At 35.8% G+C, this 25989-nt stretch overlaps 1 protein-coding gene across 4 annotated transcripts in view; it reads right to left on the reverse strand.

The window, feature by feature from the left end:
• LOC145270981 (uncharacterized) overlaps positions 1-25989 on the reverse strand; it is a 276865-nt gene that overhangs the window by 36217 nt on the left and 214659 nt on the right. The window contains exons 1-3 of one of the 4 annotated variants that reach the window (XM_080126518.1): positions 24375-24636; positions 20820-21013; positions 5518-5588 (exon numbers count right to left, since the gene is read on the reverse strand). The exons of 1 other annotated variant lie outside the window; for it this stretch is intronic. In XM_080126518.1, the coding sequence (XP_079982644.1) occupies positions 5518-5588; positions 20820-21013; positions 24375-24385 (276 nt within the window). In that variant the 5' untranslated portion in view covers positions 24386-24636. Of the gene's footprint in view, positions 1-5517; positions 5589-20819; positions 21014-23145; positions 23285-24374; positions 24637-25989 lie in introns of those variants that run through there. 2 more of the 4 variants (XM_080126517.1, XM_080126516.1) reach the window with 2 other exon arrangements.

Consider the following 25989-nt stretch of genomic DNA (forward strand, 5'->3'; position numbering starts at 1 on the left):
CAGGGATAAGGGTTATTGCAAGTACATTACGTTAGTGAGGAGATTTGCTGAAATGTTTACTTAAGGGGGCGGTTCATTAGGAATTTGTTAACATTGGACTTGAAGACATCCAAGTTGTAGTCCGGAGGGAAGCAGGCAGACGGAACAGAGTTCCACAGGCGTGCAGTTCTAAGAAAGAAGCTTTGTTCCCTGTTATTAGTGACAGTCCAGTGATGCATTTTGAGGATGCTGGCAATGGTCCTGTTGTCATAACTTGGATTGGTAGAGAGCATGAGTTGTACAGTGGCTCATCTCCGATCATGCTTGTTGAACATTGTGTCGTTTTCAGACATGAAAGAAGGCTCCTATCGCTCTTGGGATTTGTACACAACTGGTTAACTAATAGATGGTCTGCAACCAAAAATAATAAAAAAAGAAAACCGGTTTTCATCAAATGGAAATGGAATCATGCCGTCTTTTCTAGGGCGACAATTTTATTGTTCCACCCTGTACATCATTTTTTTTTAATTCAATTTTCACCTCAAACAAGGCACAGTGCCACTTTGAAGTAGGGGACTACTATTGGAGACATAAGTTGAAGGGGCATTATGAAGGGAGATGAGTAGCAAGATGTTTGTTAACATTACACTTGATCTCTACTGTAAAAGGGTGAGACTTAGTTGCTTGTCGGGTTTGTCGGGGGTAGTCACGTCGAGGAGGTACAAGTGTTTGCAGTTCGTCAGAGCATTCACCATTAAAGTATTTGTAGAACAGGCAGAGGGATGCAACATTTCGTTGATGGGACAGAGGTTGAAGCTTAGATGACAGTTCAGGACCTATCAGGTTGGCGACTCTCTTTTGAACTCTGTCCAGGAGCGAGAGACAAGTAGCAGATGCACCAGGCCAAATGTGATAACAGCACTCCATATATGGGCGAATGGTGGCCTTATAATTTTCTAGCACGGTAGAGAGAGCCCACCTTCTTGTGCAGCAGTAAACCATCATACAGATTTTTTTTTGTATTTTTGTTTTTTAATATATGGGAGAACACTGGACAAGCACCGTCCTTTCTTGCTTGTCTATTTTGAAAATTCTGGATAATCAAGAGGTGGAATTTGCATTAACTGAACAAGAGGGAAATATTAACCAGATGTTTGTTTACATTACATTTTATATCTATCGGCACAGCAAGGGTTGTCAACCAAATGCTGGCCAATAGCAGAGTCCAAGGCTGCAGAAGGAGGGAGACCTCCGAACCCCATCCTCCCTTGTCTGATCTTCGATGGAACATGCTGGTTTATATGAGTCAAAAGGTGCAAGGATGTTCGCCCAACCTAACCAGCATCGCACTGGCATTTAAACTGATATACAATATTACTATTTTAATACTATACTAATAGATTGGTTCGAGGTGCTACATAGAGCGGACTCCAAAAACCATTTAAAGATTTTGGAGGCCGTCTCTATCGCGGTGCGTCAACCTTCTTTGTGCCGGCAAAAGGAAACATCAAACGCATTGTTTCTCTTTGGGGAACTTTGAATTTTTCTCCCGCTTTTTTTTTTTTTTTTTTCTCTCCCTCGTTGTGCCAACATTTTTAATCGTTTTTTAAACGTAAATAAATTTAATTAATGCCCCCGTACGTTGGCACATTAAATAAGTTCCCCTATAGAACTCTTTATTTTCGTCACAATATTATTTAGATTGCTATCGATTTGCTCCTGAAGAGATGATAGCCGAAAGAGCTCTCGAGAAACTTCCGCCTACAATTTTATTTAAAACCATATATAAATTCTGTACCTCTAAACATTTATTTAAAACTTCCATACCTACTAACTCTAACCCTAATCCTAACAAATAATGCAATTTACATAAAACTTCCATACCTAATGACTCTAACCTTAATCCTAACAGATAATGCTGTTTACATAAAGCTTCCATACCTACTAACTCTCACCCTAACAAATAATGCTGTTTACATAAAACTTCCATACCTACTAACTCTAACCCTAATCCTAACAAATAATGCTGTTTACATAAAGCTTCCATACCTATTAACTCTAACCCTAATCCTTACAAATAATGCTGTTCACATAAAACTTCCATACCTACTAACTCTAACTCTAATCCTAACAAATAATGCTGTTTACATAAAGCTTCCATACTTATTAACTCTACCCTAACAATAATGCTATTTACATAAAACTTCCATACCTACTAACTCTAACCCTAATCCTAACAAATAATGCTGTTTACATAAAGCTTCCATACCTACTAACTCTAACCCTTATCCTTACAAATAATGCTGTTCACATAAAACTTCCATACCTACTAACTCTAACCCTAATCCTAACAAACAATGCTGTTTACATAAAGCTTCCATACCTATTAACTCTACCCTAACAATAATGCTGTTTACATAAAACTTCCATACCTACTAACTCTAACCCTAATCCTAACAAATAATGCTGTTTACATAAAGCTTCCATACCTACTAACTCTAACCCTAACAATAATGCTATTTACATAAAACTTCCATACCTACTGACTCTAACCCTAATCCTAACAAATAATGCTGTTTACATAAAGCTTCCATACCTACTAACTCTAACCCTAACAATAATGCTATTTACATAAAACTTCCATACCTACTAACTCTAACCCTAACAAATAATGCTGTTTACATAAAGCTTACATACCTACTTACTCTAACTCTAATCCTAACAGATAATGTTGTTTACATAAAGCTTCAATACCTACTAACCTTATCCAAACTCTAACAGATAATTCTATTTGCATAAAGCTTCCATACCTACTAAATCTAACCCTAACAAATAATGCTATTTACATAAAACTTCCATACCTACTAACTCTAACCCTAATCCTAACAAATAATGTTGTTTACATAAAGCTTCCATACCCACTAACTCTAACCCTAATCCTAACAAATAATGCTGTTTACATAAAGCTTCCATACCTGTCATACCAATCTATTTTATATCTATCGGCACAGCACGGGTTGTCAACCAAATGCTGGCCAATAGCAGAGTCCAAGGCTGCAGAAGGAGGGAGACCTCCGAACCCCATCCTCCCTTGTCTGATAACCAGCATGTTCCATCGAAGATCAGACAAGGGAGGATGGGGTTCGGAGGTTTCCCTCCTTCTGCAGCCTTAGACTCTGCTATTGGCCAGCATTTGGTTGACAACCCGTGCTGTGCCGATTGATATAAAATAGATTGGTTCGAGGTGCTACATAGAGCGGACTCCAAAAACCATTTAAAGATTTTGGAGGCCGTCTCTATCGCGGTGCGTCAACCTTCTTTGTGCCGGCAAAAGGAAACATCAAAGGCATTGTTTCTCGTTGGGGAACTTTGAATTTTTCTCCCGCTTTTTTTTTTTCTCTCCCTCGTTGTGCCAACATTTTTAATCGTTTTTTAAACGTAAATAAATTTAATTAATGCCCCCGTACGTTGGCACATTAAATAAGTTCCCCTATAGAACTCTTTATTTTCGTCACAATATTATTTAGATTGCTATCAATTTGCTCCTGAAGAGATGATAGCCGAGAGAGCTCTCGAGAAACTTCCGCCTACCATTTTATTTAAAACCATATATAAATTCGGTACCTCTAAACATTTATTTAAAACTTCCATACCTACGAACTCTAACCCTAATCCTAACAAATAATGCAATTTACATAAAACTTCCATACCTAATGACTCTAACCTTAATCCTAACAGATAATGCTGTTTACATAAAGCTTCCATACCTACTAACTCTCACCCTAACAAATAATGCTGTTTACATAAAACTTCCATATCTACTAACTCTAACTCTAACAAAGAATGTGTTTTACAAAAAACTTCCATACCTACTAACTCTTACCCTAACAAATAATGCTGTTTACATAAAACTTCCATACCTACTAACTCTAACCCTAACAAATAATGCTGTTTACATAAAGCTTACATACCTACTTACTCTAACTCTAATCCTTACAGATAATGTTGTTTACATAAGACTTCCATACAAACAAACCTTATCCAAACTCTAACAGATAATTCTATTTACATAAAGCTTCCATACCTACTAAATCTAACCCTAACAAATAATGCTATTTACATAAAACTTCCATACCTACTAACTCTAACCCTAATCCTAACAAATAATGTTGTTTACATAAAGCTTCCATACCTACTAACTCTAACCCTAACCCTAACAAATAATGCTGTTTACATAAAGCTTCCATACCTACTAACTCTAATCCTAACAAATAATGCTATTTACATAAAACTTCCATACCTACTAACTCTAACCCTAACAAATAATGCTATTTACATAAAACTTCCATACCTACTAAATCTAACCCTAACAAATAATGCTATTTACATAAAACTTCCATACCTACTAACCCTAATCCTAACAAATAATGCTGTTTACATAAAACTTCCATACCTACTAACTCTAACCCTAATCCTTACACATAATGCTGTTCACATAAAACTTCCATACCTATTAACTCTAACCCTAACAATAATGCTATTTACACAAAACTTCCATACCTACTTACTCTAACCCTAATCCTAACAAATAATGCTGTTTACATAAAGCTTCCATACCTATTAACCCTACCCTAACAATAATGCTGTTTACATAAAACTTCCATACCTACTAACTCTAACCCTAATCCTAACAAATAATGCTATTTACATAAAACTTCCATACCTACTAACTCTAACCCTAATCCTAACAATAATGCTATTTACATAAATCTTCCATACCTACTAACTCTAATCCTAATCCTAACAATAATGCTATTTACATAAATCTTCCATACCTACTAACTCTAACCCTTATCCTAACAAATAATGCTGTTTACATAAATCTTCCATACCTACTAACTCTAACCCTAATCCTAACAAATAATGCTATTTACATAAATCTTCCATACCTACTAACTCTAACCCTAATCCTAACAAATAATGCTATTTACATAAATCTTCCATACCTACTAACTCTAACCCTAATCCTAACAAATAATGCTATTTACATAAATCTTCCATACCTACTAACTCTAACCCTAATCCTAACAAATAATGCTATTTACATAAAACTTCCATACCTACTAACTCTAACCCTAATCCTAACAGATAATGCTATTTACATAAAACGTCCATACCTACTAACTCTAACCCTAATCCTAACAAATAATGCTATTTACATAAAACTTCCATACCTACTAACTCTAACCCTAACAGATAATGCTATTTACATAAAACTTCCATACCTACTAACTCTAATCCTAACAAATAATGCTATTTACATAAAACTTCCATACCTACTAACTCTAACCCTAACAAATAATGCTATTTACATAAAACTTCCATACCTACTAATTCGAACCCTAACAAATAATGCTCTTTATATAAAGCTTCCACATTTAACTCTAATCCTAATCCTAACAAATAATGCTATTTACATAAAACTTCCATACCTCTTAACCCTTACTCTAATCCTAACCTTCCCACACCCATATTTACCTGTTCATCCGTCAAGTTCTCAGGTAACTTTAAAGACTGGAGATTTCCGTTGCTCGCCGTATCAGTTTCTTCTGAAAAAAAGAGAGACTTTTTTTAAAACTTTTAATTGAATACAAACTTCTAACCGAAAAAATCTGCAATTTTTTAAAACTAAACACAAAAATTGAGATTTTAAAAAACTTTTGAATACAAAGCTGGAGACTATCTTAAATTTCCAACAGAAAAATTTTTTAGTTTCTTTTTAACTTCTAACTGAAAAAAAAAAAGAGAGTGTATTCACACATAGGGCAAGCTTTTTAATCGGTTTTTGGCCGAAAATTTCGCTGCCCAGGGGTAAAAGTTTAAAAGATTTTACCTTCGCGGTCTCTGGCAAACTATTCACCCAATTTTAGGTCTAAACATTTGAAATTTTACATAAAGGGTATTCAGACATGCAGCAAGCTTTTTAATCAGTTTTTTCAGTGAAAATTTGACTGCCAAGAGGTCAAAGTTGAAAGAGTTGACCTTTGCAGACTCTGCCAAATTCCTCCGGCAATTTTGGGTCTAAACACTTGACATTTTAGATGTAGGTTACTTCGAAATAACATGGGTTAAAAAGAGTTCTTCCATATTCCTTTTTCTGTAACTCTTATTGGCTATATAATGTAATAAAGTTTCTATGTAACCTTACTCTTTATAACACACACACACACACACACACACACATATATATATATATATTGAAGTTTTACATTTGGATTTTACCGTCACTGGATTTTTTATCTTCCACCAGACTATCCATTCATGTGTAATCACCTTTTTCTTCACCATATTCCCTCTGCTTAACTTTTTTTGTTTTCAAGTAAGATCTTTGACTTACTTGTTGTTTCATCAAATACTTCTGCATGCAAAATCCGATCCCGCATTTTGCTAATTCCTACCCTTTGATGAGAAAGAAAGTATTTCTTCGAAACTCTACGGATTAAGGACTATCCATTTATCTAGTGTTTCCTTTTCAGATTAAATGTTTTTAACTCATTTCAAAGTGTTTTTTTTACATATTTTATTAACTGTTTGCTCATATATATATATATATATATATATATATATATATATAGTAATTTATAAAATATATATGGCGATTAAGCTACACTGAATATTCGGCGTTTCATCCACTCTAGGATTCGTCAGGCTAGAGTGGATGAAACGCCGATTATTTAGTGTAGCTTAATCGCCATATATATTTTATAAATTGCTAACTAGCTCTACCTACGTATTGAGCACTTTTGAAGTAAATACTTAAAGTTTACGCATAAATTTATACTTTCATATATTAATTTTATGTGAGAAAATGAAGTAGTTATATATATATATATATATACATATATATATATATATATATATATATATATATATATATATATGCACATAAAGTTATAAACAGTACATAGGGCCCGAGCAAAGCCGGGCTAAACTGCTAGTATATATATAAAATGAAATCAAAAGAGATGCAATGGTAAACTTCAATCTAAGTATTTATATATAGATCATTTAATCCCAACCAAATAAAAACGCTCAATACACAGGCAATATAGAGTAAAGCTTATAAGAGAAAAGAAATTAAAACTAAGTTGAACTTCACAATCAAATTTATTGTTCGACTGAATACTCCAAAAAACAATTTACAAAGTCCTTATTCCGCGGAGTTTCAAGGAATGCTATTCTTGCTATTTTTTTATTTTTTAAAATTCTTTTTTTTTTTTTACACAGTGATCACCACTTATCAAGGCCCGGAAGCCACTCAGGGATAAGGGTTATTGCAAGTACATTACAGTGTGGAGATTTGATGAAGTGTTTACTAAAGGGGGCGGTTCATTAGGAATTTGTTAATGTTAGACTTGAACACATCCATGTTGTAGTCCGGTGGGAAGCAGGCAGATGGAACAGAGTTCCACAGGCGTGCAGTTCTAAGAAAGAAGCTTTGTTCATGGAATCCACGTTTTGATTTAGGCACAGATAAAGAGTGGGGGAAACTTTTGACAGTGGATTCAGCTAGACGGGTGTTTTTCGTGAAAGATTGGCGAGGGGGGACCAGAGATTGGAGTTCAGACGAGCACCTGCCATGGAAATAACGATAAAACAAGGATAGGCTCACAACGTCTCTTCTGTGAGAGAGAGGTTGCATCAGAGGACAGAAAGGAATCAGCAAATTATATTTCTTTTCTCATATATATATATATATGCTAACATATATCTATATATACTTATATGCTCAAATAAGTGTGAACATTTCCAAAGAGTCCCACCCCCCAATACCGATTCTAATACCCCCAAAAGTTCCGATTTTTCCGATTAATTGTCCCAACACTAATATATACATACATTATATATATATATATATATATATATATATATATATATATATATATATTAGTGTGTTCGGACGATTAATCGAAATCAGAAAAATCGGAACTTGAAGACATCCAAGTTGCAAGTTGTAGTCAGGTGGGAAGCAAGCAGACGAAACAGAGTTCCACAGGCGTGCAGTTCTAAGAAAGAAGCCTTGTTCATGGAATCCACGTTTTGATTTAGGCACAGATAAAGAGTTTTTCACAGTGGATTCAGCTAGATGGATGTTTTTCGTGAAGGATTGGCGAGGGGGGGACCAGAGATCGGAGTTCAGACGAGCACCTGCCATGGAAATAACGATAAAACATGGACAGGCTCACAACGTCTCTTCCGTGGTTGAAATGCTCACACTTATTTTAGCACCTAGGTGATAAAAGTCGATGCATTGCCCCTCAGAGTTCACGGTTGACTGCTTTTTTTATTTTCTATTTTTAATTTTTCTGGCACTGACCTTGTTTTGCATTTCCTTTTTCTTTTTTTCCTTTTTCTTCTTGCTCACACTTTCTAATTTGCATATGTGTACTTTTTTGGCTGCTGCTGATCTCTTTGCAAGCCAGCCATCCTTTGCTGCTGCTGACATTTTACCACGCACTCATATGCACTATGTTTCACTTTTAGGTGCTCCTCATGGTCTGGTTCCGATGGCCAACTTGCCATATCGGATTTTCTGGGAGAAGTTGGCAGGATCCATTCTGTGAACATGTCCTGCCAAGCGGAGACAACAGTGGATAACGGTAACTCTTTTTTGGGACGCCAAATATTATGGGACATGTATTCTCTTATGAAAACAAGCATGGTCATAGAATGCGTTTTCAATCGATATTTATTCAATAGTGGACAAGTTTTCCTCCATAGCAAAAATAAACGAGTTTTCTGTGGATGAGTTTTGTGTGGGCGAGTTTTCTATGGACGAGTTTCGTGTGGGTGAGTTTTCCATGAACGAGTTTTCCGTGGACAAGTTTTTTGTGGACAAGTTTTCGTGGACGAGTTTTCCGTGGACGAGTTTTCTGTGGATGAGTTTTCTATGGACGAGGTTTCCGTGGACGAGTTTTCTATGGACGAGGTTTCCGTGGACGAGTTTTCTATGGAACGAGGTTTCCGTGGACGAGTTTTCTGTGGACGAGTTTCGTGTGGACGAGTTTTCCGCGGACGAGTTTTTTGCGGACGAGTTTTCCGTGGACGAGTTTTCCGTGAACAAGTTTTCTGTGGACGAATTTTTTGTGGACGAGTTTTCCGCAGACGAGTTTTCCGTGGATGAGTTTTCTGGGCACTGCATAACTGCTACCCTCATTTTCTGTTCCTACTTGTGCATCATGCAGCAGTTGCTGGAATTGTTGTTAAATAGAGAAGTATTCAACCACCTAAGTAAAAAATAACCTCCTCAGTGACATGAAATATGGTTTCCATTCTACTAGATCTACAGCAGATGTGCTTACAGTTATATCTCATAGGATTAGCGATTATCTCGATGGAGGTTTCCTTTCTAGGGCAATTACTCTTGAAATATTAATTAATAGGGTATGGCATAAAGGCCTACTCCATAAGATCTCCAGCTACGGTATAGGTGGAAATGTCTTCTCAATTATTAAATCATTTTACTTTGATAGGTTCATAAGAGTAGTTGTTGATGGGCAGAAATCAGAAGCTCACAGTATTAATGCTGAAGTGCCTCAGGGGTTCATCCTGAGTCCAACTCTCTTCCTGATCTACATCAACAATCTCCCTAATCACATCCTAAGATCATTCGTAGACATTTATGCTGATGACACTATCATCTATGGCAACACTTCAAAGGCTGTAAATGACCATGTTCTCTCTGATTCTCTCTCGCCCCCCTTCTGCCATTGATGAGGCATCTATCCGTCAAGTTGAGGCTGCCATTTTGGAAGATCAGCGCATTACTATTCGCCAAATAGCCCAAGATGTCAAGATTAGTACAGAGTCTGTGGGAACTATCGTCCATGACCATTTGCATATGCATAACATGTCTGCCAGATGGATTCCCAGGTTGCTCACATCATTCCAGAAGCGAGAATGTGTCGAGTGCTCAAGGATGAATTTGGAGATGTGCCAAGAAGATGAGTCAAAGTTTTTCAAAAGACTGATTACACAGGATGAAACCTGGGTCCATCACTATGATCCAGAGACCAAAGCCCAGTCAATGCAGTGGAAACACTTGGACTCACCACCTCCAAAGAAGGCAAGGGTGCAGCCCTCCGCTGGTAAGGTCATGCTCACAGTCTTCTGGGACCAGAACAGAGTAGTGATGACAGATTTCCTGGCAAAGGGTACCACAATTACAGGAGCCTATTATGCTTCACTTTTGAGGAAATTAAGGGAGGCTATCAAAATCAAGAGGCGGGGCAAGATCAGCAAAGGTACCCTCCTCCTGAAGGACAATGCTCCGGTCCACAACTCGCATGTTGCCAGATCAGAAGCACGGGCGTGTGGTTATGAAATCCTACCCCATCCTCCCTACTCTCCTGACCTTGCACCCTCTGACTTTCACCTCTTTCCAGCCATGAAGTTGTTTTTGAAAGGAAAGCGTTTCCCAGATGATGCAGCTTTGATTTCTGAAGTCACGTCGTGGTTGGAGGATCAACCTGGGGTGTTCTACAAAAACGGTCTCCAAAGCTACATCAAACGATGGGAGAAATGCATAACTCTGGGTGGTTCCTATGTAGAGAAAGACTAATAACTGTGCCAAGTGTCGTTGCTCTACTGCTATGGGAAGTGGGTCAGGGACATTACATATTGCACGTACATTCTGATAAATGATCAGCTTATAGACAACTTTATCAAGTTGAGTACGATCACAAAATCGTCAATCATCAAGAAGACTACGTAGATCCAAATACAGGTGCGCACACCCAATAAATTGAGAGGACAAAGGTAGCAAGTTTGAGATTTTTAAGAAAAAGCGAGGAATTCCACAGCATCTGCTCAAGTCACCCTTAGATGAAGTACAACCGTGGACGTCTTTTAGCTGGGGATGAAGTATCTACTCCAGTCTCACTTGGATGAACACTGCTGGTGTGTTTTAAAAGGAGATCAAAACCACTTTGTAGCAATCTTAAAGGACATTAAACAAGTTTTTGTTAATATTCTTTTTACTAAATTAATGATTCAATTTTACAATGAATAAATGGATAAGTTTTTGTTAATTAATTTTTTACTAAATTAATGATTCAATTTTACAATAAATAAATGGATAAATAATAAGTTCTTGTTAATCAATATTTTTTTTTACTAAATTAGTGAAAATTAAATTTTGCAATATTGACGACCGAAGTTAATTCTGATTATTTAAAGTTTGTTTTATGGATTTTTCAACATGTTTTATGGAATAGAATAATGTCAAGAAGTTTTTTTTTGTCCTCCTTTGGTAAGAATGTTGCGGACCAGGATATAAATATCCTAACTCACTACAAAAGAAAATAATGTAATGAATGGAAAGAAGGAAACAAAACTCAATCGATGGATAAAATAAATATGTCGTTTATTTTCTGTTGAAAAATGAATGTTTTAGGTGTAACTCGTGTTCATGTCTGCGCGTGGAAAAAGGAGTGAGTAATGTAGTGGAACGAGAAATGACAGTCCAGCGTGTAGACAAAGAAAAAGATAGAGGGTTGACATCAGTAAAGCTGTGCGCACATGTTGGTACTTGTCCACGTGGAAATGTCTTCAGGCCACTAGCTGTGGACGCGAACTTGTCTGGTTGATGGACCAAAGCAAAAGGGAAAGAAGAGTGAAAAAGTCAATCCAGTTCAGGTTGGAAGCTGTCGACCGTTCAGGTTGGAAGCTGGTTCAAAAAAAGAAGGAAACAGCTCAGGTCTCTTGCTTTTATAGTTGTTTCCTGTGGTCTTTTGCGCATGTGTGGATTTCCTTTGAAAGGAGAAGTGATGTTGTCCATGTATGTGAGTACATGTGTGTACGTATGTGAGTACATTTGTGTACGTTAGCGTGTGTGTATATGCACGTGAATGTGAGTGTATGTATGTGTGTGTATGTGTGCACATATGTTTGTGTGTGCGTATGTGTATGACAAGAAAAAGGCTTGAGATGTGAACGCATGTTTTTGTGCGAGACTAGAAAGGCTCGTACAAGAATCACCTTAAACCCGAAAAATAGGGCAGGAATCATACTCTAGTAGCGCCAAATTCTCTTAGACTCATTTTGAATTTGTTATACAACTCTATCTGAAAGGGGGGGGGACCATAGATTGGAGCTCATCTACATCAACCAATTTAAGTCTGCTTATTTTTGATTACCCCCCCCCCCCCGCCAAAGGGTCAATGACCTTTTGACCCCATTCCTTTATCACTAACAAACACATCCTGTCTTTGTTATTGTTGTGTCTTAATAAAGTATATGCATATATATATATATATATATATATATATATATATATATATGGAGAGAGAGAGAGAGAGTTCTATATTTTATAGAGGGAATATAATAAGCTGAATAGGTATATGTATTTTAGAGCTATATTAATATTGTGTAAAAAGATTAATAATTGTAAATTATAAATCAGTTTCAAAGGAAAAATAAACCAAATCAACTATATATATATATATATATATATATATATATATATATATATATATATATATATATATATATATATATGAACAAAATGATTAATAAAACATGTTAAAAGACATCTTGAAAAAGAGTTAAAAACATATTTAATTTAAAAAAAGGAAGCACAAGATAAGTGGATAGTCCTTAATCCGCGGAGTTTCGAAGAAATACTCTCCTTCTCATCAGAGGGCAGGAATTAGCAAAATGCAGGATCGGATTTTGCATATAAAAGTATTTAATGAAACTACAAGTCAAAGATCTTACTTGGTTAAAAATGGGTGAGGTAAGGGGAACAGGAGGCAAAAGAAAAATAATAAAAAGATTTCACATGAATGGATAGTCCGGTGAAGGGTAAAAATCCAAAAATGGTAAAATATATATATATATATATGTTGTGTCTGTATCAATAACAACACGAACGCAGAAAGTAAAGGTAAAACAAATATATTAAGACGAAAAGATAATACATATTTACAAAGGTGCAGTTGTACTGCAGTTGGAAGATTGTCCAGCAGAGGGCGTGTTACAGTCTTTCCCGGAGCAACCGGCACATGCGTCTTGCCTATCCGGCGTTCGAACACAGCTTCCCGGTCTTGCTGACTTGATACCTTTATCTATATCTTGTTCACCCACGTATGCTAATTAGTGGGCGTCTCCACAACAGTTATGGAAGTCATCGAACACACTTGTATTTTGAACGCTGTCTTTTATCTCAACAACCGGAGTTGACCTCGTAACCCCTCCCAACCTTATTCGTTCCACATATCAGAAAACCCATGGTTACACTTTTAAATGTATCTACTTACGTCTTTGGACATGGCGTAATAATTCAAGTCTATTTGGTCACCCCCCCCCAGACAAAAGGAGAGTGGACCTGTAAATTCACCCTTGTCTGTTCGTCTGTCCACACTTTTCTCAATAACTACTGCTTGGAATATTTTGAAATTTTGCACAAACATTAAACATGATATGAGTAAAAAAAGTAACAGAATGGATTTTCCGGGAAAACTCCGGTTGCGCCCCCTAAGGGTGCCTTTCGGGTTAAAATGGCTAAAATTGACACTTCTATGCATATTAAAAGAAAAAAATTGATGCCTTGGATTTTTATAAAACTTTCTGAAAAGTTGTAACTAACTGATTTCTATATAATTTTGTTTGTCTATACTTCGCGATAACTCTTGGGTGTGCCCCAGGGGCTCTTTTATAGCTAATAAAAACACTTCATTTTTGGGACTATTTTACCATATTTGTCCATAATTTTCTGTGTATGTCTATTTAGCAGTTTTGCATGGTGCTGAACTCAAATTTAAACGTGTTAAGGCCTTGAGGACTTTTGGGGCTAAATGGGGAAAGGGGGACAAATAATGGACTTAGTCATTTCTTTTTTTTCATGGTGCAGAACTCAAATTTACATATGTTAAGGCCTAAAACTGCACCGTCTGTTCATTTTCACCAGGATTTGACGTCCCCTGGGGACTTTTGGGTGGGTGGACAAATGGTGAACGTAGACATTTTTTTTATGCCTCGTTCACTGTGGACCATGCATGCGTCACTTTGTTTTTTTTTTTTAAATTAACCTTATCCTAACCCTAACCTTCTTCATACATTCTAAAAAAAAAAAAAGAAAGAAAAACAACACTTATTTTTAATATGTTGTTTTTGCAAAAAAATAACAATACTTACTTAATTTTTAAAATTATATCCGGTTTGCAAAAAAAAAAAAAAAAAAAAGCAAAAATCCGTACTTAATTTTTAAAAAATATGTTGTTTTTGCAAAAACAACAACAATCCTTAATTGTCATGTCGAAAATAGTACTATATTAAAAAATTACGAAAATTCATCAAAATAAGATTATTTATAGTTAAAAGTAATTTCTACGGAAAAGTGGGGGGAAATTGCGTTTTCACTAGATACAAACACCTTGAAGATTGCGAAATTAGGGGACATACTTATCTCCCCTTTTACCACTTTAATAGCTGACGGGTCAATGATAGGCATATGTGACCTTTTGTACCCATTCCTTTATCGCTAACAAACACATTTTGTCTTTGTTATGGAAGGCATCGAATACACTCGTATTTTGAACGATGTCTTTTATCTCAACAACCGGAGTTGACCTCGTAACCCTCCCATCCTTATCAGTTCCACATATCTGAAAACCCATGGTTACACTTTTAAGGTGTCTACTTATGGCTTCAGAAATTGCATAATAATTCAATTTTTGGTTATTTTTTAACCAGCCTGGGTGCCCGGCATGGCCCGGGTGTTTAGAGATGTGTGTTGAGCAAAAAAAAAAAAAAAAAAACAACAACAAAAAAAAAACAACGTTGTAGTAGGCACTCTGACGCACTGCAATCCCTTGTACCCCCGCGACGTAAATACTCCCGACAAACCCGACAAGCAGCAAAGTCCCACCCCTTCACAGTTGAGATCCCTAGATGTAAGAAAGCCTTCTACTCTAATAGTTTCTTCCTCAGAACTGCTAAACTTTGGAATTCCCTTCCAGGTTCCTGCTTCCCCAACTGTACTGACATGCAGAAGTTCAAGTGTAATGTAAACAGACATCTTGCTGCTCAACTCCCTACATAGTACGCCTGCAACGTATGTCCCTTATAGTAGCCCCCTACATCAAAGTGGCAACGTGCCTTGTTTGGGGTGAAAGTGTAATAATAATAAGAAAAAAATACATATATGTCTGCCTTTTTTTTTTGACACTCTGCACTGAAGATTCTCGAAAGGTTGAAACACTAGTGTCTGTAGGTATTTAATTATTATAGTAAATAATTATATATATATATATATATATATATATATATATACAACTACTTCATTTACTCACATAAAATAATATACGAAAGTATAAATTTATGCGTAAACTTTAAGTATTTACTTCAACAGTACTCAATACGTAGGTAGAGCTAGTTAGTAAGTTATAAAATAAAAAATGGCTTAATCGCCATATATATTTTATAACTTACTATATATATATATATATATATATATATATATATATATATATATATATATATATTTTTATCATTTTTTCATAAGTTTTTATTTCGGTTTCGATTCAAGTCATATGGATATATATTTTTTATTTTTGAAATCACAACTTTATAACATATAAAAATCGACAGAACATTAACTCTATAATAATATATACGAAATCTGCAAGAATTAAAATATCATATTTAAGCGTACTTTATGACCGGGCTACGCCGGACGTCTATACTAGCTTAGATAAATACTTTTGCAGTTTTAACAAAAGAGCTACAATAATACCATTTACAGTGAAGATCTACAGAGTGCCAACATCAATATATTACATATGAATGAGTCCCCTGTGGAATTTCCACAGGTCCTGCTAGTCTATATTTCAATAGCATGGCGTGTGTGTTATTTATTTTGTGTCATGCTTACATCTTTTTTTCTTCCGAGTGACTGTCATTTAATTATGACCTTCCATTTTTTGTAAAAAATAATTTTACCAAGAATTCTTCATAAGTTTCGGTTTCAGTTTTGATTATACTGTAGGAACTCAAATTATATATATATATGTGTGTGTGCGTGTGTGTGTGTAAGAGCAAATCAATAAATATAAAAGCGAAAATGTATGTATGTGTGTTCCTTTTTCTGTATGTGTACAGAAGGCTTTTTTCAAAGAAGCGGTCGCTCGCTTCACAACTTTTTAAAAAACTTTTTATAGCACATATAAATCGTAATATCTCACAGTTAACAACGAAGCTCGCCTGTCTACTTAATTTGCTCGATTTCGGCAAGATAAATATTCAACATTTGTCGCTCGCCACATGTGGGTTATGGTTATAACATCTTGGGAAACGTTCCCGCCCTGCAGTCAAACTTGACCTCATTAACTCATTAAAACGGGCACCTGCCAAATCCAAGTAATTAAATAAATTCAAACGTGTTTCCGTTAGCATCTCGTGGTGGAGCAATGGTTAACGTCGCACGTTTTTTTTTCACACTTTAATTTACAACTTTGCCTCAAGGGTTCGGGTTCGATCCTCATACTTACGGTTTTTTTTACCCCCCCCTCCGGGGTTTCCACACACACCTACAAACACCCGGGCAACGCCGGGTACCCCTCGCTAGTAGTTAATAAAACATGTTAAAAACACTTTGAAATGAGTTAAAACATATTTAATCTGAAAAGGAGACACTTAATAAGTGGACAGTCCTTAATCCGCGGAGTTTCAAAGAAATACTTTCCTTCTCATCAGAAGGTAGAAATTAGTAAAATGCGGGATCGGATTTTGCATACAAAAGTATTTGATGAAACTGCAAGTAAGTCAAAGATTTTACTTGAAAACAAAAAGTGAAGCAGAAGGAATATGGTGAAGAAAAAGGTGATTTCACGTGAATGGATAGTCTGGTGAAAGGTAAATAATCCAATGACGGTAAAATCCAAAAAATGTAAATTAATTGTAATTTTATTTTATATATATATATATATATATTCATAAGTTTTGGTTTCGGTTTGTTGGAAAGCAGGAAACGGAAAAAAGTTCCACAGGCATGCAGTTCTATGAAAAAAGGGTTGTTCATGGAATCTACATTTAGGTTTAGGTACAAATAAAGAGTGGTGGAAATTATTGATAGTGGTTTAAGTTGGACGAGTGTTTTACACGAAAGTTTGGCGAGGGAGGACCATAGATTGGAGCTCAGACGAGCACTTGCCATGAAAATAATGATATAGAAGAGACAGGCTTGCGACGTCTCTTCTGTGAGATAGAGGTTGTAGGGAAGAGAAAAAGAACATCCCTTACGAGGCTACGAAGTCTATTTTGAACTCTGTCGAGGCAGGATAAGATCTTTCCAGCAGCTCCTGCCCAAATGTGGCAAGAGTACTTCATCCTTGGATCTACTTGGCTCTTATACAGATAGAGAATTGCATCAGCAGTGAGATATCTACTGGAGTGATAGAAGGATCCCATCATTTTTCCAGCAGCCTTGGCAACAGATTGTAAAAATCGACGTAAATAAATCTAGCCGCTACATGCATTCTCAAATCCTACATATTATTATCTACGGCCTATATAAACAGTTCTAAGTAATAGTAACCCCCCCGGGTGCGTGTGCGAGAAAAACCTTTGCCAGACATACACGAAATTTGCCTTTCATATATATAGATTTTTGACCCCTTAAAAACTATTTTAACCAGCTAAAGACCCATAAAATTCCAATCATTTGGGGCCTCTAGCGCTGCTCTGCAAATTTTAGGTTCGGAGGAGATAGAGTTTGAAAATATGGAGACAGACAGGCAGACAGACAGACATATAGGTTTTTATATATTAGATTTTATAAAACATTGTTAGATCAAATAAATTAGTTAAAAAAATCATTACATGTAATATTTATTTCTTGTGACTTTCTTTTTTATGTGAAATATTAAAATTTTTTTTTTTTTTTTTACAGAAAAGTATCATATGTCAAACTTCGGTAATGGTGTGTAAAACGAGACCCTAAGTTTCAAAGATGGCGGCAGGTCTGTCAATTGAGGTATGGAAGCACATCTGAAAGGACATCTTTCAAGCTCCTTGGCCTGACGTTCACGGGAAACATGAGCTGGAGCAATTACATTGAAAGCACTGCCAGGACTGCTGCAAAGAAGTTAGGCTCTCTCTACCATGCTAGAAAACTACTAACACCCGAAAGTATCCTGTACCTCTATAAGGCCACCATTCGCCCATGTATGGAGTATTGTTGTCATATTTGGGCTGGTCATCTGCTACTAGTCTCTCGCTCCTTGACAAGGTTCAAAAGAGAGTCGCCAATCTGATAGGTCCTGAACTGTGATCCAAGCTTCAGCCTCTGTCCCATCGATGAAATGTAGCATCTCTGCCTTTTCTACAAGTATTTTAACGGTGAATGACGAACTGCAAGCACTTGTGCCCCCACAACGTAAACACCCTCGACAGGCAGCTAAATCCCACCCCCACACAGTAGAGATCCCTAGATGCAAAAGATCTTTCTACTCCAGTAGTTTCTTCCCCAGAACCGCTAGACTTTGGAAATCCATTCCAGGTACCTGCTACCCCAATTGTACTGACATGCAGAAGTTCAAGTGTAACGTGAACCGACATCTTGCTGCCCAAATCCCTACATTTTTTTTTACATAGGCATAACCACATCAAGACCAGAGACCACTCGAGGATAAGATCTAAGAGTGTACAGTAGTCAATTGAACAATATAGTAATTGTTAGTAATAGAAATAAGGTAAATTTGTTAACTTAAGTGGAATGGCTCATCAAGAACTTGTTTACATTGGACTTGAAGGCAATCAGATTGTAGTCAGCTGGAAAGCAGGAGAACGGAAGACAGTTCCACAGGCGTGCAGTTCTAAGAAAGAATCTTTGTTCAGTGCATCTACATTTAGGTTTAGGCACAGAGTGGCGGGATTATTGATAGTGTTTTCAGCTAGACAAGGGTTTTACATGAAAGTTTGGCAAGAGGAGGCCATAGACTGAAGCTCAGTCGAGCATTTGCCAGAGGCTACAAAGTCTATTTTAAACTCTATCAAGGCAGGATAAGTCCTTTCTAGCAGCTCCTGCCCAAATGTGTCAACAGTACTCCATCCTTGGACATACCTGGCTCTTATATAGATAGAGAATTGTATCAGCAGTGAGATATCTACTGGATCAATAGAAGGATCCCACCATTTTTCCAGCGGCCTTGGCAACAGATTTAATGTACATGTTCCATTTCAGATCAGGAGTAAAGGTCAAGCCCAGAAGCTTGTCAAAACTCCGTAAGACGAGAGCCATTCATTTCAATTGATGCCAGATGGGGATCAGAACTAGGTGTGTCAGAAACTTTGTGAAAAATATTGAATAATTCGACCCCATGTCTTTCCAAGCTTATAACTACTCGAAAAATGTAATTTAAACCCTCATTTTTTTCAATTAAAGGAGCAAGGACCAAGGTTTCATTTAAAAAAAAAACCCCAAAAAAACAAAAAAAGCAACAACGTGATTATTAAAAAAAAAAAGGTTTTAAACTTCTGACTTTACAGGTAAATTTATAAAAAACACTTTTTTGTTTTAAATTTGAATATATTATTTATTGATTTTTTATCTTCAATTTGTTAGATATAAAACTTTGGTGAGTAAATTAATTATTTACTTTTTAATAGACATTTCAAAATGGGGGGGGGCGTGAATTAAAAAAAAAACGTTTGTCTAAAATATTATATTCGGTTTATAGGAAAGAGCATAAAATTTCACATTGACCCTGAAAATATTGTAAAAATAGAATCAATAGAAAAATTTTGATAGATTTTTAAAGTTTAAAAATTGAAAAATACTGAACTCGTAAAATTCAATTAATTTCATTATTGTTTTTTAAAAAATATTTCTATTACTTTTTATACAACTTTAATAGTTTATTTTGGAAGTATAATCAATAAAGAAAATAAACAACCCACTTTTAAAAGAGAAATTACGAGTTTTTTTTATATTTTATTCGCAGTTTCGTGTTAGGGGTGTCAAAAATTCCTACAAAAATTCTGATACACCTAGTCTATCATTACAGACAAAAAATATTGCAGCCATTACATGACATAAGTAATCGAAAATATTTTTTTCGGAGTTATGTCCCCTGCGTGTAGACTCCTACTGCCTACTTTACAACGTCTAAGAAAAGGCAATTTTACCCAAGTTTCCATAAAAATTACTTTTAACTATAAATAACTTTCTACTCGATAATTTTCGTAATTTATGGATATATTACTATTTTTGGCATGACAAGTAAGTACGTAATATGATTTTTGCTTAACAAACACCCATTTCTATATCAATGCAAAGTTTTTATCTGACACCATCTCCGGCGGATTTCAAGTCGCCTATTATTCTGGATCGCCAAAACCCAAAGGGTCAGCATGAATAAGATCTATATTGTCCCCTGCGTGTAGATCAGAACGTGTTAGGGGTGTCAAAAATTCCTACAAAAATTCTGATACACCTAGTCTATCATTACAGACAAAAAATATTGCAGCCATTACATGACATAAGTAATCGAAAAAATTTTTTTTCGGAGTTATGCCCCCTGCGTGTAGATCAGAACGTCAAACTTCGGTAATGGTACATAAAACGAGACCCTAAGTTTCAAAGATGGCGGCAGGTCTGTCACTCGAGGTATGGAAGCACATAATTGATACAATATTTCCGCTATTCTTCAAAACTGCTTACTTATATGTTTGGACAAAATATTAAGATTTTTGGTATTAGAAGAAATACAAGAACGCAATATCTCGAGAAATATGCCGGAATGCCGAAATAATATGCAACGGAAATGGTTGTCACTTACCGAACGTCGTTTCTTCGGGATTTGCAATGAATTGCTGGACCACTGATTCGACTCTGTCGAGAGACTTCGACACCACATTCGGTGACGTATCTTTGACTTTGTTGTAAACGTCCTGAACGCGATTTAGCGTCCAAGAACCCATCGGAACATAATTAATGCTGTTATTGATGACGGACAAACTTCCACGGACCAAACTAAAACAGGAAAAGAAAATTAAATTAAATTCAATTTCGGAATAAATTCGATAATTGTGGCCTGATAAACCAACCCAAAACCTACCTTACAAAAGAATTGACAAAAATCAGTAGAAACCAGTGTTTTTTGTTGTTTTTTTTTAATCTGAAAACTCCATTTATCGACTACAAAATTTCGTCCCAATAGTGTAGAAGCGCCAAACTTGTTTTAATAAAATGATATTTTCTTACGCAGACTTTTCAATAAATGTTTTTACAATTCATATATTTATACATTTTTATGCAATAATTAAATAAATTGGTTTTCAAATATTTTTGTGTTCGGAAAAGAAAAATCTTCTTTGCTATTTGCTTGCAGTGATTTTTGACAAAACGAAATTGGAGTTATCGCCCCTCCCTAACAATGGCGCCATTCGGGTAATGCAGAAGTGTCATTGAACACGTTTACCTTTAAAGTCTATGCTAATTGTTGCCTGATAGACCAACACAAAACCTACCTTAAAAAACTTGTTTTCAATGGGTTTCAGGTATGCTGAAAACAAATATCACATTTAAAATCGGCGCCAGCAACTAGTTTTCGTGATATTGAAAAGATACTTTTCTGCATGTTTTGTATAGTAATGTAACGCGGCGGCCATATTTGTCCATATTTATAAAAAAATTATTTGATTTCCAGCTGAACATTTTCCTTTTAAAATAACGATTTTTATAAGTTTTCCGGTATGCTGAAAAAAAAAGAAATATTTCATTTAAATTTCCGCAAATAAGTAGCTTTCTGGATATTGAGCAATGTAATTCTTTACGTTATGAGTTGTGACCATTGTTGTAGACGCAAGCACAGCATATTTTTGCCGTACATGTGGTAAAGATAAATAACGCGGCGACATTTACCGAGTAGAATACGGTTGAACATTTCACAGAAATTCTGTGTTTACATTTGGGGGGGGGGTGTTGTGGTGGACGCAGCTCCCAAATGTAAACACAGAATTTCTGTGAAATGTTAAACGGTTATTCTACTCGGAAAATGTCGGCGCGTTACTTACGGAAAAATGGTTAATTAAACTGCAGAAGGACCCGTTAAACTACACAACTTTCACCTAACAATTTAATTGGTACTCATGCAGAATACTGACTATGCTGAAATAATAACGTTATTAAGAAAACCATTCTTAACATAGGGAGCGGAGGTTGTTTTGTAACTATTCTGTACTCTCACCTAACAATTTAATAAATTGATACTCATGCAAAATACGGACCGTGCTGAAATAACGTTATTATTTAGAAAACCATTCTTAACACAGGGAGGTGAAGTTGTTTTGTAACTATTCTGTACTTTCACCTAACAATTTAATAAACTGATACTCATGCAAGTCGGGTAGCCTCCATGAGTCCTCTGTTGATTCAGTCCAATGGTGGACAAATGGCAGGTCAAACAGCAGACCTTAATTTCTTCTTTGACAGATATTAATAGTAATGACGAAAGTCAGTAGATTGACAGAGCACAACAACATTCAAAATATAATAATTCACCCAACATAAAGGGTTTAGGAAAGCTAATTGTTTTACCTTCTTAATAAAATATGTTTAAAGAACAGGGCAGGCACAAAAGGGGTTTGTATTACTGTACACAGATTCGGAAAAGTTGTCAAAAAACAAACATAACAAATAAATGTTACCGAAGGAAAGATAAGTTACTTTTCTACCTAACTGCATAAGTTTCTAATGTTTTTATTTAATGTAACATGTTTATTCAGCTCGAAAAAACATAGTGTTTACCGATGTGTTGGAAAATTTAAAATGGCATCCAACTCTCTCTTAGACACGGTAAGGTTTGGAAAAAGAGTTATAAATAAAAAAACTAGACAAACTACTGTTAGAAACTCCCTCGATATATGTTACCGTAACATAGGCTGACATATATTCGGTGGGTTTTAAACAGTATTTTGCATATTTTTTTTTTATTTTTAAATCCTTTTCCCAAACTTATCATCTCAAAGAGAGAGAGAGAGTTGAGCGCCATTTTGAATTTTCCGATACATCGGTAAACACTGTATGTTTTTCGAGCTGAATAAAAATGTTACATTAAATAAAAACACTAGAAAATTATCCAGTTAGGTAGAAAAGTAACTTACCTTGCCTTTGATAACATTTATTTGTTATATATTTGTTTTTTGACAACTTTTTCGAATCTATGTGTACAGTAATACAAACCCAAGAAAGTGAAAGAAAACCTCAGGGAGCAGTCATTAAATTGAAACTCGTTTACGCAGGGTCCACGCTTCTCCTGAAGCGCCAAAAGTAATTCTTACGGAAAATTGGGTAAGGCAGTAGGAGGCTAAAGGCAGGGGGACATAACTCTGAAAAGAATACTTTCTGCAATATTTGTTTTTTTATAGTGATAGATTTTTTTTTTTTTTTTTTTACTAAAAATACAATAGCAGGTGTTCTACTCCATGATTTTTCGTAATTTTTGGATATATTACTATTTCTGACATGACAAATAAATACGTAATATTGTTTTTGCTTTAAATGATATATTAAACAACAACAAAAAAAAAATCGATTTGTCGACTATATCTTAACAAGTACCCAAATTTCTGTATTTGTTTTCGTAATATTTTACGACGTGCCCCAACGTATTATAAACACCTCCTTATGTTAAGAACGACTTTTGGAATACCCCCCCCCCCACAGCCTTGAAAGCCGTTTTTAACATGAGAAGGTTGGGGTGGTTATTCCGAAAGCGGTTCTTAACATGGGTGGTTAGGGGTGTTTACTACGCTGGGGCAGGTCGTAAAAAATACCGTTTTTTTAATTCTTAGGTTGAATTCTGGATAAAAACCAAAAAGCCATAGGGATACAAACGTTGCTTAACTCGGTTTCCGTTAAAAAAAAAAAAAAAAAAAAAGTTATTTTTTTTTAGATTAGGTCCACCGCCATAATTTTCTTTTCAATGACACCTTTTATAAATTTTCGACTATGCTGAATACGAAAACCGCATTTAAATTTTGCAGAAATAAGTAGTTATCGAGATATAAAAAGTTGTATTATGCATTGTATTCTTTGGTGGCCATCTTTTTTTACGCGCGTGCAGTGTCAGTCATAGATGAGTAGAGTTGTTTATGGCGCTCGCGCGTAAAAAGATGGCCGCTAAAGAATACAATGCGTAATACAGCTTTTTATATCTCGATAACTAATTATTTCTGCAAAATTTCAATGCGATTTTCGTATTCAGCATAGTCCAAAACCTACAGAAGTCGTCATTTAAAAGAAAATTATGGAGGTGGACCTAATCTGAAAATTTACCAAAAAAGAAAATGAAAACAAAAGGGGGGGGGGGGTTAAATAAATGAACACTTACTTTGTCGCCATAATTTTTAATCAGTATTGCAATCTGAACGGACGTTTGACTGTTTTTAGTCTTAAGTTTTGACGTAAGTCTTCGTAAAAACAAATAAATAAATAAATAAATAAAATAAATAAATAAACAGTCAAAAGGCACTGGAATGTGATCAGGATTTTTTGTTTGTTTGTTTTCGTTGTTTTCAATTTTCACAAATAAATATCCAAATCTTAATGGATGACCTTTTGATCGTAATTTAATTGTCTTGACACTATTTTTCTTTTTTGTACTTCGATTTAGAGAGAGAGAGAGAGAGAGAGAGAGAGAGAGAGAGAGAGAGAGAGAGAGAGAGAGAGAGAGAGAGAGCGAGAGAGAGACTACCGAAAGCAAATAGGACTACCGCAAAGAAAATGACTGTCACGTGCAGAGCAAGATAAGAGGACCAAATCCACAAATGAAGGCCAAGAATTCTTTCTTTCTTTTTTCCGTCTTCCTTTCTTTCTTTTTTCCTTCCTCTACTTCTTTCATTTTCTTTAAGTACCTCCAACGCACAAAACAGATTTACCCCCCCCTATATAACCCGATGTACCTATTTACTATGCCTCCCCACGGGACAGAGTTAGACACCAGGGTCGTTTTTTAACGTGGAGAAAAGGTACAAAAATAAAAATTGTCTCAGTCGTGAAGGATTTCTCCTCCACTGAAAGAGAACAAGAAATAGAAGTGCAGCATCTGAAGAACAGATGGTATTTATTTGCTCCCCCACCGAGCAAATTAGGCACAAGGCCAATTATTAATGTGAGGAGTGAAGGGAGGGGGAAGGGAAAAAGGGGACCAGCTCCCGAGAGGTGGGAAATGGGAGCTGGTTAAAGGTCAGGCATACGGGGTTGCCCCCACATCTGGTCTTTGCTAGTCATAGCTAGTCATAGCTTGCAGTATCTGCCGGAACAGATACTACACTTTCATCCCGGCCCGAAGGCCAAGTAATTGTTGTAATCTAATTTAATATTATCATCATAACTTTTGTACCATTTAAAAGAAGCTTTAAATAAATGTTTATTGTGGCCAAGCGGTTTTCAGGTATGCTGAAAACGAATATCGCATTTAGAATTGGAGCCGGCAACTAGTTTTCACGATACTGAAAATGTACTTTTCAGCACGTTTCATATAGTAATGTAACGCGGCGGCCATATTTGTTCATAATTTTGCCGCATATTTTTGCGATCAGATGTTTGCGGCACGCGCACGCAAACGTATGCGCGCTTGCGCGTACAACAATAGCCACCACTTATAATATAAAGTATTACATTGCTCAGTATCTGGAAAGCTACTTATTTACGAAAAATTTAAATACGATATTTTATGTTATAAGTGGTGGCCATTGCTGTACGCACAAGTAGGTTTTGTGTTGGTCTACCAGGCCACAATTACTAAATAAACTACTGTAGCGACTCGCCACAGATATTTAAAGTGGCTGTACAAGGAACGTTTCGATTGTGCGTACATCTGTTGTCCACACCGACGCAATTTCCGTACACAAAATTAAAAACTTGTCTTTGAAGAAATCATTTCAAAATTTAGTAATAACATTATTAGAACTTCATGTGCGGTTTGACAAACGGACTTATCTTCA

The sequence above is a fragment of the Euprymna scolopes genome, chromosome 46 (genome assembly GCF_053919585.1).
Source record: "Euprymna scolopes isolate OS-2025 chromosome 46, ASM5391958v1, whole genome shotgun sequence".
In the NCBI taxonomy this organism is placed as follows: domain Eukaryota; kingdom Metazoa; phylum Mollusca; class Cephalopoda; order Sepiida; family Sepiolidae; genus Euprymna; species Euprymna scolopes.